The sequence below is a fragment of the Rhinopithecus roxellana genome, chromosome 5 (assembly GCF_007565055.1).
Source record: "Rhinopithecus roxellana isolate Shanxi Qingling chromosome 5, ASM756505v1, whole genome shotgun sequence".
Lineage (NCBI taxonomy): Eukaryota > Metazoa > Chordata > Mammalia > Primates > Cercopithecidae > Rhinopithecus > Rhinopithecus roxellana.
The window spans coordinates 93,655,176-93,669,302 of record NC_044553.1 but is presented as its reverse complement, the minus strand read 5'-3'; the positions used below and the strand labels follow the sequence as shown (position 1 = coordinate 93,669,302).

Below are 14,127 nucleotides of genomic sequence, written 5' to 3'. Positions count from 1 at the left end.
CATTACATTTTATCTGTAGTCTCTTTATGTTGTTATCCTGGAAATAAATGTGAATTTGCCTCACACTTTATGCCTCACAAAGAAAATCTTTGGAATTTTATATCTTTTATTAAGTTTAAATATAGAACTCTGTGTAGCCATTGTCACTCCAGCTATCATCTTTATTAGTACCTGAGCATGCAAATCATCTAAATTGTTATATAGAACATACCGTACTTATATAATACCACTAATAATTGCCTATATTTGTTTTAGCTAATTTTTATGTTGTTTTCTTTCTTACTTTTAGACCACAGCAATGAAAAAAATAATGTATTACAATATGCGTATAAAAACTCTTCAGAGGCATCTTAATGAAGACCTTGAAAAACTGAATGATCGAAAATGCAAATTACAAAAGTTGCCAGAAGAACGAATAAAATTATTCAGCTTTGTGAAGAAAACCGTAAGATTTAGTAATGTAAAATTCCAGTGGCCATATCTTAAGAAAACTGTTAGATAAGATAGCAAGCAATATCTTTTAAATTATGTATATAATACACACACCCACACACATGTAATTACTACTGAATTTCAAGTTAAGCTTGCTCCAAAAAAGTTTTGATTCCAAGTACTTAACTAAGCTGCATTCTGTGCTTAGAAGTCTGCAATTCAAAAAAGGTGTGGGTTTATTAAATTATGAATTTTGTTTAAAAAACTATATATTTTAACATGAGTTAGAGTGTTACAAAAATTGTTAGACTTATTTCAGCTGTGGTTTTATTAGATGCCTGCAGGCTATGCTCAAAATTCATTTGCTTGTTTAAGGTGCTAAAAAAAAAAAAAAAAAACACACCCTTTACTAATAATATTAAGGTATACAACAAAGTGGGAATTTTAAGTCAAGCTATATTTTAGTAGTTTGTATGCATTTTTATTTAGAATAAATTGGATTTCTTTTACAAAAAGTAGACCCTGAAAAAGTAAGCATTATTTAACTCAAAACAGAATCTTGTATATATAATAATTCTTGTATTTTTTTCAGTATGAGGAAATAATGGATTATTCAACAAATGGTGTTAGAAAAGTAGTCAAACTATTTGGGAGCTGGAGAGTTGGATCCTTCATTTGCACTTTACCAAATGTAAATACCAGTAGGAAAAAAAGAATTAAATGTAAAAATGAAAACATGAAAACTTGAAGAATAAATATATAGATGGATATATTTATCTGATCTCAGCCTGCTAAACTAAAGAAATACTAGAAATCACAAAGAAATAAAATGTAGATTTGATTTTTTAAAAACCAGTGAAATGCTTTTGTATTTAAAATCATCATTAATAAATGTAAACAAAAAATGAAACTGAAAAGTGTCTTCAACAAACATGATGGACAGGGTCAATATCTTTAGTATAAAAAGGTGCTCATATGTAAAACAAAATAAAAGGTAAATGTCTAAATAGAAAAATTGAGCAAAGTATGTAAACTAGAATTTTGCAAAAGTAGAAATAAAAATGACTAAGAAGCATTTGAAAGAACTCAATTTGATGATTAATTCAATTTGATGATTAATTTCCAAATGTTAATTTAAGATACCAAGAAACTGTTTTACCTATAAACTGTCAAAGTATGACACATGACAGTACTCAGGCTGGTGAAGATGGATGTGATACACTAGATACCACTTATGGAAGTGTAACTTTGGTCATATGTATAACAGCCTAAAAAAGCTGAGTTTTTGACCCAGTAAATCTACTTCTAGCACTCTATTGTAAATATGTATATAAAAGGATATATATAAAAATATTTATATATATATCATTGCACTATTAATAATTTAAAAATTGGAAACTATCTAAATGTTTAATGAGAAGAGTTATACACTCAAGATAGAATAGCGTGTAGCTATTAATATTAAAAACCAAAGTTTTGAAATACATTTAATGCTTTTTTAAAGTGAGCAGTTCTTATTATAATTAGAAAAATATTCTTAAAGTAAAACATTAATAAAATTTAATTAAAATTAAAATTAATAATAAAAAAGATTTCAATAAAAATCACAAGAGATCAATATATGGATATCACTTTATATCTGTTATTTTCATGTGCAAATGCATGTATTAAGTAAAATCTGCAAATGAGAAAAATAATGGCTATAGATATATACAAATATATACATTTTAATGAATATGCTTAATCTGTTTTCTAACACCTGGATATATCTATTATAGAGGAGTACAGATAACTAGTAAATTTCCACTTATATACACTTGCCCTTATAGAGTACAACTTATCTGCTGTTGTTGTTGTTGGTTTTATTTTACTTTAAATTCCAGGATACATGTGCAAAACATGCAGGTTTGTTACATAGGTATACATTTGACATGATGGTTTGCTGCACCTATCAACCTGTCATCTAGGTTTTAAGCCCCACATGCGTTAGGTATTTGTCCTAATGCTCTCCCTCCCCTTGCCCCCCACCCCACAACAGGCCCTGGTGTGTGATGTTCCCCTCCCTGTGTCCATGTGTTCTTATTGTTCAGCTCCCACTTATGAGTGAGAAAATATGGTGTTTGGTTTTCTGTTCCTGTGTTAGTTTGCTGAGAATGATGGCTTCCAGCTTCATTCATGTCCCTGCAAAGGACATGAACTCATTCTTTTTCTTTTTGTTTTTTTTTTTTTTTTTGAGACGGAGTCTCGCTCTGTCGCCCAGGCTGGAGTGCAGTGGCCAGATCTCAGCTCACTGCAAGCTCCGCCTCACGGGTTTATGCCATTCTCCTGCCTCAGCCTCCCGAGTAGCTGGGACTACAGGTGCCCGCCACTACGCCCGGCTAGTTTTTTTTTTTTTTTTTTTTTTGTATTTTTTTAGTAGAGACGGGGTTTCACTGTGTTAGCCAGGATGGTCTCGATCTCCTGACCTCGTGATCTGCCCGTTTCGGCCTCCCACAGTGCTGGGATTACAGGCTTGAGCCACCGCGCCTGGCCAAACTCATTCTTTTTAATGGCTGCATAATACTCCATGGTGTATATGTGCCACATTTTCTTTATCCAGTCTGTCACTGATGGGCATTTGGGTTGGTTCCAAGCCTTTGCTATTGTAAATAGTGCTGCAATAAACATATGTGTGCATATGCCTTTATAGTAGAATGATTTATAATCCTTTGGGTGTATACCCAGTAATGGGATTGCTGGGTCAAATGGTATTTCTGGTTCTAGATCTTTGAGGAATCGTCACACTGTCTTTCACAATGGTTGAACTAATTTACACTCCCACCAACAGTGTAAAAACGTTCTTATTTCTCTACATCCTCTCAAGCATCTGTTGTTTCCTGACTTTTTAATAATCGCCATTCTAACTGGCATGAGATGGTATCTCGTTGTGGTTTTGATTTGCATTTATCTAATGACCAGTGATGATGAGCTTTTTTTCATACGTCTGTTGGCAGCATAAATGTCTTCTTTTGAGAAGTATCTGTTCGTATCCTTCAACCACATTTTGATGGGGTTGTTTTTTTCTTGTAAATTTGTTTAAATTCCTTGTAGATTCTGGATATTAGACCTTTGTCAGATGGGTATCTTGCAAAAATTTTCTCCCATTCTGTAGGTGGCCTGTTCAATCTGATGATAGTTTCTTTTGCTGTGCAGAAGCTCTTTAGTTTGATTAGATCCCATTTGTCAGTTTTGACTTTTGTTGCCATTGCTTTTGGTGTTTTAGTCATGAAGTCTTTGCCCATGCTTATGTCCTGCATGGTATTGCCTAGGTTTTCTTCTAGGGTTTTTATGGGTTTGGGTTTTACATTTAAGTCTTTGAGCCATCTTGAGTTACATTTTGTGTAAGGTGTAAGGAACGGGTCCAGTTTCTGTTTTCTGCATATGGCTAGCCAGTTTTCTCAGCACCATTTATTAAATAGGGAATCCCTTCCCCATTTCTTGTTTTTGTCAGGTTAGTCAAAGATCAGATGATTGAAGAAATGTGGTGTTATTTCTGAGGTCTCTGTTCTGTTCCATTGGTCTATATATCTGTTTTGGTACCAGTATCATGCTGTTCTGGTTACTGTAGCCTTATAGTATAGTTTGAAGTCAGGTAGTGTGATGCCTTGAGCTATATTCTTCTTGCTTAGAATTGTCTTGGCTATACAGGCTCCCTTTTTGGTTCCATATGAAATTTAAAGTAGTTTTTTCTAATTCTGTGAAGAAAGTCAATGGTAGCTTGATGGAATAGCATTGAATCTATAAATTTCTTTGGGGAGTATGACCATTTTCACGATATTGATTCTTCCTATCCATAAGCATGGAATGTTTTTCCATTTGTTTGTGTCCTCCCTTATTTCCTTGAGCAGTGGTTTGTAGTTCTCCTTGAAAAGGTCCTTCATGTCCCTTATAAGTTGTATTCCTAGGTAATTTATTCTCTTTCTAGCAATTGTGAATGGGAGTTCACTCATGATTTGGCTCTCTGCTTATCTATTATTGGTGTTTAGGAATGGTTGTGAATTTGTACATTGATTTTGTATACTGAGACTTTGCTGAAATTGCTTATCAGCTTAAGGAGTTTTGGGCTGAGATTGTGGGATTTTCTAAATATACAATCATGTCATCTGCAAACAGAGACAATTTGACTTCCTGTCTTCCTATTTGAATACCTTTATTTTTTTCTCTTGCCTGATTTCCCTGAACAGAACTTCCAATACTATGTTGAATAGGAGTGGTGAGAGGGGGCATCCTTGTCTTCTGCAATGTTTCCAGCTTTCACCCATTCAGTATGATACTGGCTGTGGGTTTGTCATAAATAGCTTCTATTATTTTGAGATATGTTCCAGCAATACCTAGTTTATTGAGAGTTTTTAACATGAAGGGCCTGTTGAATTTTATCGAAGGCCTTTTCTGCATCTATTGAGATAATCGTGGGTTTTGTCATTGGTTCTGTTTATGTGATGGATTATGTTTATTGATTTGCTTATGTTGAACCAGCCTTCCATCCTAGGGATGAGCTGACTTGATCATGGTGGATAACCTTTTTGATGTGCTGCTGGATTTGGTTTGCCAGTATTTTATTAAGGATTTTCCATGGATGTTCATCAGGGATACTGGCCTGAAATTTTCTTTTTCTGTTGTATCTCTGTCAGCTTTTGGTATCAGGATGATACTGGCCTCATAAAATGAGTTATGGAGGAGTCCTTCTTTTTCTATTGTTTGGAATAGTTTCAGAAGGAATGGTACCAGCTCCTCTTTGTACCTCTGACAGAAGGTGGCTGTCAATCCATCTGGTCCTGGGCTTTTTTTGATTGGTAGGATATTAATTACTGCCTAATTTCAGAACTTGTTATTGGTCTATTCAGGGATTCAACTTCTTTCTGATTTAGTCTTGGGAGGGTGTATGTGTCCAGGAATTTATCCATTTCTTCTAGATTTTCTAGTTTATTTGTGTAAAGGTGTTTGCAGTATTCTCTGATGGTAGTTTGTATTTCTGTGGGATCAATGGTGATAACCCTTTATCATTTTTATTGTGTCTATTTGATTCTTCTCTCTTTTCTTCTTTATTAGTCTAGCTAGTGGTTCATCTATTTTGTTGATCTTTTCAAAAAACCAGCTCTGGCATTCATTGATTTTTTGAAGGGTTTTTCATGTTTCTGCCTCCTTCAGTTCTGCTCTAATCTTAGTTATTTGTCTTCTGCTAGCTTTTGAATTTGTTTGCTCTTGCTTCTATAGTTCTCTTAATTGTGAAGTTAGGGTGTCAATTTTAGATCTTTCCAGCTTTCTGTTGTGAGCACTTAGTGCTGTAAATTTCTCTCTTAACATGGCTGTAGCTGTGTCCCAGATATTCTGGTACATTGTCTCTTTGTTCTCATTGGTTTCAAATAACTATTTTATTTCTGACTTAATTTTGTTATTTTCCCAGTATTATTCAGGAGCAGGTTGTCAATTTCCATATTGTTGTGTGGGTTTTAAGTGAGTTACTTAATCCTGAGTTCTAATTTAATTGCACTGTGGTCTGAGGGACTGTTTGTTATGATTTCCATTCATTTGCATTTGCTAAGGAGTATATTACTTCCAATTATGTGACTTGATTTTAGAATACATGCTATGTGGTGCTGAAAAGAATATATATTCTTGATTTGGGGTGGAGAGTTCTGTAGATGTCTATTATGTCTGTTTGGTACAGAGCTAAGTTCAAGTCCTGAATATCCTTGTTAACTTCTTGTCTTGTTGATCTGTCTAATATTGACAGTGAGGTGTTAAGGTCTCCCAGTATTATTGTGTGAGTGTCTAAGTCTCTTTGTAGATCTCTAAGAAGTTATTTTATGAATCCAGGTGCTCTTGTATTGGGTGTATATATATTTAGGATAGTTAGCTCTTATTGTTGCATTGATCCCTTTACCATTATGTGATACCCTTCTTTGTCTTTTTTGATCTTTGTTGGTGTAAAGTCTGTTTTATGAGAGACTAAGATTGCAACCCCTGTCATTTTTTGTTTTCCATTTGCTTGGTAGATTTTCCTCCATCCCTTTATTTTGAGCCTATGTGTGTCTCTGCATGTGAGATGGGTCTCCTGAATACAGCACACTGATGGGTCTTGAGTCTTTATCCAATTTGCCAGTCTGTGTCTTTTAATTGGGGCATTTAGCCCATTTACATTTAAGGTTAATATTATTATGTGTGAATTTGATCCTGTCATCATGATGCTAGCTGGTTATTTTGCACATTAATTTATGCAGTTTCCTCATGGTGTCATTGTCTTTATATTTTGGTATGTTTTTGCTGTGGATGGTACCAGTTTTTCCTTTCTCTATTTAGTGCTTCCTTCAGGAGCTCTTGTAAGGTAGGCCTGGTGGTGACAGAATCCCTCAACATTTGCTTCTCTGTAAAGGATTTTATTTCTCCTTCACTTATGAAGATTAGTTTGGCTGGATATGAAATTCTGGGTTGAAAATTATTTTTTTAAGCATGTTGAATATTGGCCCTCACTCTGTTCTGGCTTGTAGGGTTTCTGCAGAGAGATCTGCTGTTAGTCTGATGGGCTTCCCTTTGTAGGTAACCTGACCTTTCTCTCTGGCTGCCCTTGACATATTTTACTTTGTTTCAGTGTTGGAGAATCTCACAATTATGTGTCATGGGCTTGCTCTTCTTGAGGAGTATCTTAATGGTGTTCTCTGTATTTCCTGAATTTGAATGTTGGCCTGTCTTGCTAGGATGGGGAAGTTCTCCTGGATAATATCCTGAAGTGTGTTTTCCAGCTTGGTTCCATTTTCCCCATCACTTTCAGGGACCCCAATCAATCAGAGATTTGATATTTTCACATAGTCCCTATATTTATTGGAGGCTTTGTTCATTCCTTTTCATTCTTTTTGCTCTAATCTTGTCTTCATGCCTTATTTCAGTAAGTTGATCTTCAATCTCTGACATCTTTTCTTCTGCTTGATCGATTTCAGCTATGGCTACTTGTGTATGCTTCACAAAGTTCTTGTGCTGTGTTTTTCAGCTCCATCAGGTCATTTATGTTCTTCTCTAAACTGGTTATTCTAGTTAGCAGTTCGTGCAACCTTTCATCAATGTTCTTAGCTTCCTTGCATTGGGTTAGAACTTGCTCCTTTAGCTCAAAGGAGTTTGTTATCACCCACCTTCTGAAGCCTACTTCTGTTAATTCATCAGTCTCATTCTCTGTTCAGTTTTATGCCCTTGCTGGAGAGGAGTTGGCAATCATTTGGAAGAGAAGAGGCATTCTGGTTTTTGGAATTTTCAGCGTTTTTGTGCTCGGTTTTTCCTCATCTTCATGGATTTATCTACCTTTGATCTTTGAGGCTGATGACCTTCGGATGGGGTTTTTGTGTGAGGGTCCTTATGTTGATCTTGATGTTGTTGCTTTCTGTTTGTTAGTTTTTCTTCTAACAGGCCCCTCTTCTGCAGGTCTGCTGCAGTTTGCTAGAGGTCTACTCCAGACCCTGTTCATTTGGGTATCACCAGTGGAGGCTGCAGAATAGCAAAGACTGCTGCCTACTCCTTCCTCTGGAAGCTTCATCCTGGAGGAGCACTGGCCTGATGCCAGTATGAGGTGTATGTCGACCCTGTTGGGAGGTGTCTTCCAGTCAGGAGGCATGGGGGTCAGGAACCCACTTGAGCAGGCAGTTTGTCCCTTAGTACAGCTGGTGCACTGTGCTGGCAGAATCTCTCTTGTTAGGATTAGCTGCTCTCTTCAGAGCTGGTTAGGCAGGAACGATTAAATCTGCTGAAGCTGTGCCCACAGCCACCCCTTCCACCAGGTGCTCTGTCCCAGGGAAGTGGGGGTTTTGTTTGTAAGCCCCTTACTGGGGCTGTTACCATTCCTTCAGAGATGCCCTGCCCAGTGAGGAGGAATCTAGAGAAGCAGTCTGACCACAGCCACTTTGCCACCCAGCCCAGACCTCCCAACCTCCTTAGCACTGTCAGGGAAAAACCACCTACTAAAGCCCCAATAATGGCAGACACCCCTGCCCCAACCAATCTCAATCAACCCAGGTCGACTTCAGACTGCTGTGCTGGCAGCCGGAATTTCAAGCTAGTGGTTCTTAGTTTGCTAGGCTCTGTGGCAGTGGGACCCACTGAACGAGGCCACTTGGCTCCCTGGCTTCAGTCCCCTTTGCAGGGGAGTGAATGATTCTGTCTTGCAGGGGTTCCATGGCGGGCGCCTGTAGTCCCAGCTACTCAGGAGACTGAGGCAGGAGAATGGCATGAACCCAGGAGGCGGAGCTTACGGTAAGCTGAGATCAAGCCACTGCACTCCAGCCTGGGCGACAGAGCAAGACTGTGTCTCAAAAAAAAAAAAAAAAAAAAAAAAAAAAAAAATACTCCTGCAGCTAGCTCAGTGTCTGCCCAAACAGCTGCCCAGTTTTGTGCTTGAAACCCAGAGTCCTGGTGGTGTAGGCACAAGAGGGAATCTCCTGATCTGCAGATTGCAAAAACGGTGGGAAAAGCATAGTAACCTGGCTGGATAGCAGAATCCCTCATGGCTCCCTTGGCTGGGGGAGGGAGGTCCCTGCTCCTTGCACTTCCTGGGTGATGCGACACCCCATCCTGCTTCTGCTCACCATTCATGGGTTGGACCTACTGTCTAACCAGTCCCCATGAGATGAACAGGTACCTCAGTTGGAAATGCAGTAATCACCTGCCTTCTGCATTGGTCTCACTGGAAGCTGCAGACCAGAGATGTTCCTATTCAGCCATCTTGGCCCCCCTCCTCAGTACAATTTATCTTTAAATTACATAAGGCTTACTGCCCGAGGTAATTTATAGATTCAATGCCATCCCCATCATGCTACCAATGAGTTTCTTCACAGAATTGGAAAAAACTGCTTTAAAGTTCATATGGAACCAAAAAAGAGCCCACATTGCCAAGACAATCCTAAGCCAAAAGAACAAAGCTGGAGGCATCACGCTACCTGACTTCATACTATACTACAAGGCTACAGTAACCAAAACAGCGTGGTACTGGTACCAAAACACACATATAGACCAATGGAACAGAATAGAGCCCCCGGAAATAATACCACACATCTACAGCCATCTGATCTTTGACAAACCTGACAAAAACAAGAAATGGGGAAAGGATTCCCTATTTAATAAATGGTGCTGGGAAAATTGGCTAGCCATAAGGAGAAAGCTGAAACTGGATCCTTTCCTTACTCCTTATACGAAAATTAATTCAAGATGGATTAGAGACTTAAATGTTAGACCTAATACCATAAAAACCCTAGAAGAAAACCTAGGTAATACCATTCAGGACATAGGCATAGGTAAGGACTTCATGTCTAAAACACCAAAAGCAACGGCAGCAAAAGCAAAAATTGACAAATGGGATCTAATTAAACTAAAGAGCTTCTGCACAGCAAAAGAAACTACCATCAGAGTGAACAGGCAACCTACAGAATGGGAGAAAATTTTTGCAATCTATTCATCTGACAAAGGGCTAATATCCAGAACCTACAAAGAACTCAAACAAATTTACAAGAAAAAAACAACCCCATCAAAATGTGGGCAAAGGATATGAACAGACATTTCTCAAAAGAAGACATTCATACAGCCAACAGACACATGAAAAAATGCTCATGATCACTGGCCATCAGAGAAAATGCAAATCAAAACCACAATGAGATACCATCTCACACCAGTTAGAATGGCAATCATTAAAAAGTCAGGAAACAACAGGTGCTGGAGAGGATGTGGAGAAATAGGAACACTTTTACACTGTTGGTGGGATTGTAAACTAGTTCAACCATTATGGAAAACAGTATGGCGATTCATCAAGGATCTAGAACTAGAAGTACCATATGACCCAGCCATCCCATTACTGGGTATATACCCAAAGGATTATAAATCATGCTGCTATAAAGACACATGCACACCTATGTTTATTGCGGCACTATTCACAATAGCAAAGACTTGGAATCAACCCAAATGTCCATCAGTGACAGACTGGATTAAGAAAATGTGGCACATATACCCCATGGAATACTATGCAGCCATAAAAAAAGATGAGTTTGTGTCCTTTGTAGGGACATGGATGCAGCTGGAAACCATCATTCTCAGCAAACTGTCACAAGAACAGAAAACCAAACACCGCATGTTCTCACTCATAGGTGGGAACTGAACAATGAGATCACTTGGACTCGGGAAGGGGAACATCACACACCAGGGCCTATCATGGGGAGCAGGGAGTGGGGAGGGATTGCATTGGGAGTTATACCTGATGTAAATGACGAGTTGATGGGTGCTGACGAGTTGATGGGTGCAGCACACCAACATGGCACAAGTATACATATGTAACAAACCTGCACGTTATGCACATGTACTCTAGAACTTAAAGTATAATAATAATAATAAAATAAAAATAAATAAATAAATAAATAAATGAATTACATAAGGCTGAGATTAGAATTAGACAAAAGAGGTTCTTGCTGTGGGCCCAGAATTTAAGGGAGTACCCAAAAACCTTAGTAATCAAGATAAATAATATTCAATGCAGCATTTTTAAATATCCACATTAATGCAAAAAGTTCATTATGATAAATGTAAAAACCCCAAAATAACAAAATCTTAAGACCAGTGCTGTCTTGTAAGACCAGTGCTGAGTCATGTAAGAGACTAAGACAAAAGGAAAAATGTGCACCTCTATATATATGCTTTTGTGTATTTCTACTAGTTATTTTTTTCCAGAACACCAAAGTGGTTGAAAAATACTTAAAAATTGAAAAGTAGGTGTGTTAAAAATTACATTATTTGAATTTTAAATATTTGTACTAAAACCAGTATTTATTTTAATTTTACTTTGGCTTTAATAGAGGCGAACTTATTAAAACTATTTGAAAATCTGTTGCTTTGCTTATTTTCAATTGAGAGACTGCCATGTTTGAAGTGGTTAAGGTTGGCACTTGGTCAAGAGAAACTGGCTGACTGAATTTGCACCCAAGTTGAAATCACATGTTTGGCATGTTTTTATGAAATTTAGCCTGTTTATTACCTAGATTTCCACTTTGTTCATTTAAATTAAAATTTGACATAAGATCCCATTAAAAATTAATATCTGAATTCTGACTTTGCCTAGACCATGTTTCATTTTTATTTTGCTCTCCGATGCAATGTTTTCCACAGTTGGAACGAGAACTGGCTGAACTCAAGGGCTCGGGCAAAGGGCACAGTGATGGATCCAATAACAGTAAAGTAACTGATCCTGAAACATTGAAGAGTTGTGAAACTGTCACTGAAGAACCAAGTCTTCAACAGAAGATATTGACCAAACTAAATGCCTTGAATGAAAGGGTAACATTCTGGAACAAAAAACTAGATGAGTATGTTTAATTAATTATCTAGTTGTTCAGATTTGAAACCGAGAGAATCAGAATGTTTTGGGCCATCATTGACCCTAGTTCCCTTCTTCAGGAGTGTGAACAATTACAGTATGAAGTAAAGCATGAATTATATTCTTAGTACTAGTTCCTAGTACTTATAATCATCATGGGTTAAAAGCTGGCATACAGTTTTTTTGTAGAGGCAGTTCTTAATTAGGAACAGTAAGCTTCCTCCCAGTGGCTTCCTGTCATATCACTGCTCTAGTGTCTGCAAACTAAAAACAATAGAGCCTCTGCTGGTGCATAAACTCACCAAATAGATGAGACCTGGCAAAGCCCACACACAGTAGAAACAAGTTCAGTCTCAATTATCAATTCGAAATGTAAAGCAAGAAGGCTTAGCAAGGACTGTGAATTTTTTATTTACTAAGGCACTAAGTGGATAAGTTAGTGTGCCCTGTGATAATACTAAAAATGATGGTAACATGTATTAGGTTTTTACTTTGTGCCAGACTCTTTGCTAAGATCTTTACATGTATTTTGCATATAACTCTCAAAACAGCCATTTTAGAAATAAGGACTATGAATATTGCCATTTTACTAAGAAAACTGAGGCATAAAAAGTCCAAGTGACATGTCTGAGAGCTGAAAGCTGTAAGTGGTAGAGCAAGGATAGTCTTCTAGCCTTCGCATATTCTGAGAGTAGCAAAATTAAAGGTGATTTTAACTGCCAAAAATAGAATATCCTTTACATGGTTTAACTGTTAACACCAAACTTTCTTTATCCATTGAAAGGAAGCCTTGTGTTTTAACATCAGTTAAAAAAAAGTCTATCATAAGTTTTAATGTTGTGATTTGTAGATCATTCTAATAGCTGTATGTATTTTTCTCTCCAATAGAATTGAAGCAATTTATCATATTGAAGTAAGACAAAAGAAGAAAAGTCATGGCTTATTGATCCCACTTTTGTTAACTGAGTTAGAGACTGTGGGAAATTTCCATTTTGAAGAAGGCACTCGATCTGATGACTGGTAAATCTGTTAGAAATTTAGTATAGCTTTAAAAATAATTTAAGTACTTAGGATCATCAACCAGAATATCAACTTGTAAAATCCTAGAATGTCCCATTTTTGAAACATTTCTCATGCAGAATATTCATCTATTGAAAATTGGCAGGCATCTATTGAAAACTGAAAATTACCTACTTTCCACCTATACATTTCTGTTTATGCCATTATCATGAGCCAGCCTTGAAGACATCCTAATGATTTATCATTGCTCTTTACTCAATTTTCCTTAGCCCAAGAGCAGAATATAATTTAGAAAAAAAGTTTATAATCAAGTTTTAATTTTTCATATGTTTATACTGTTTGTTTCTAGACTGGATATAGTGCATGTTTCTGAATATTGGTTGAGAAACTGGAACAGAGCAGGAATGCCAAAGCAGGACTGGCAACAGCAGTTTGCCAACATGGGAGGAGAACTGTCTAGCAAATCTTCTGTAGGTCTGTGATCAGAGTGGAACCCACTGTTTAGAGATAGCTACAGTCAGGATGCACAAGAACACTACATGTTAGGATAAAGTATATGCTTATACCAGGAATTCAGGTCAAAAGCTTGTATCAGCAAAAATGGAGAGACACCAGATTCAAGCAGAAAGCAGCCAGCCAGGCTTTAGAACCAAGGCCTACTAGTAGATACTAGGAAGTGGTTGTGTTGCTTCAATTAGAGGGGCACAATTTAAAACTACCCTTTAAAAAAAAGTCATGAAGAAAATTATTGTTAAGTATGACTTTCACATTTCTGAGTCATTTTTTTTCAGAATTGAGGAGCCTGTGAAACAGAGAAAGATTGCTCTAGAGCCACAGTAGGAACTGGGTACATGGAAATACACCAGGAGACATGTCAAACTATAGAATGGACTTGGCACATAACCCTGGAGCATGATTTTACTTGAAGTCAATGTCAAAATAAATACTATTTTTTACAGTGTAGAATGTAAAACTTAAACACTAACTTTTTAGAAAAAAACTGTCATTGTTATGGGTTACTTTAAACCAAGTCCCCTGATTTCTATTAGACATGGCTTTTCTCTCACCTCTGTGAGTAAAAGCTTCTCAAAGGTCTTGGGAGAACTCTGATGGAAAAGCGTAAGAAGCTCTTCACAAGGGAAAAAGAGGCCTTTTAAAATACTTTCCTTTGTATTAGTACATCCATTTGCCCAGCAGTTACTACTGTTTGCTTAACCACATTATTTGATTTTTATATACAAAGATATAAAAGGTGTTCATCCAGTTCCCATGTAAACAAGTAAAGGCCTTGACTTTTCAAG

General features: G+C 37.1%; 1 protein-coding gene across 1 annotated transcript in view; it reads left to right on the top strand.

The window, feature by feature from the left end:
- The window catches only part of LRRC9 (leucine rich repeat containing 9), a 134,696-nt gene that overhangs the window by 23,201 nt on the left and 97,368 nt on the right, over positions 1 to 14,127 (top strand). Inside the window, exons 8-10 of the mRNA XM_030931688.1 lie at positions 290 to 445; positions 11,599 to 11,795; positions 12,695 to 12,826. Of these exons, the coding sequence (XP_030787548.1) occupies positions 290 to 445; positions 11,599 to 11,795; positions 12,695 to 12,826 (485 nt within the window). The remainder of the gene's footprint in view (positions 1 to 289; positions 446 to 11,598; positions 11,796 to 12,694; positions 12,827 to 14,127) is intronic.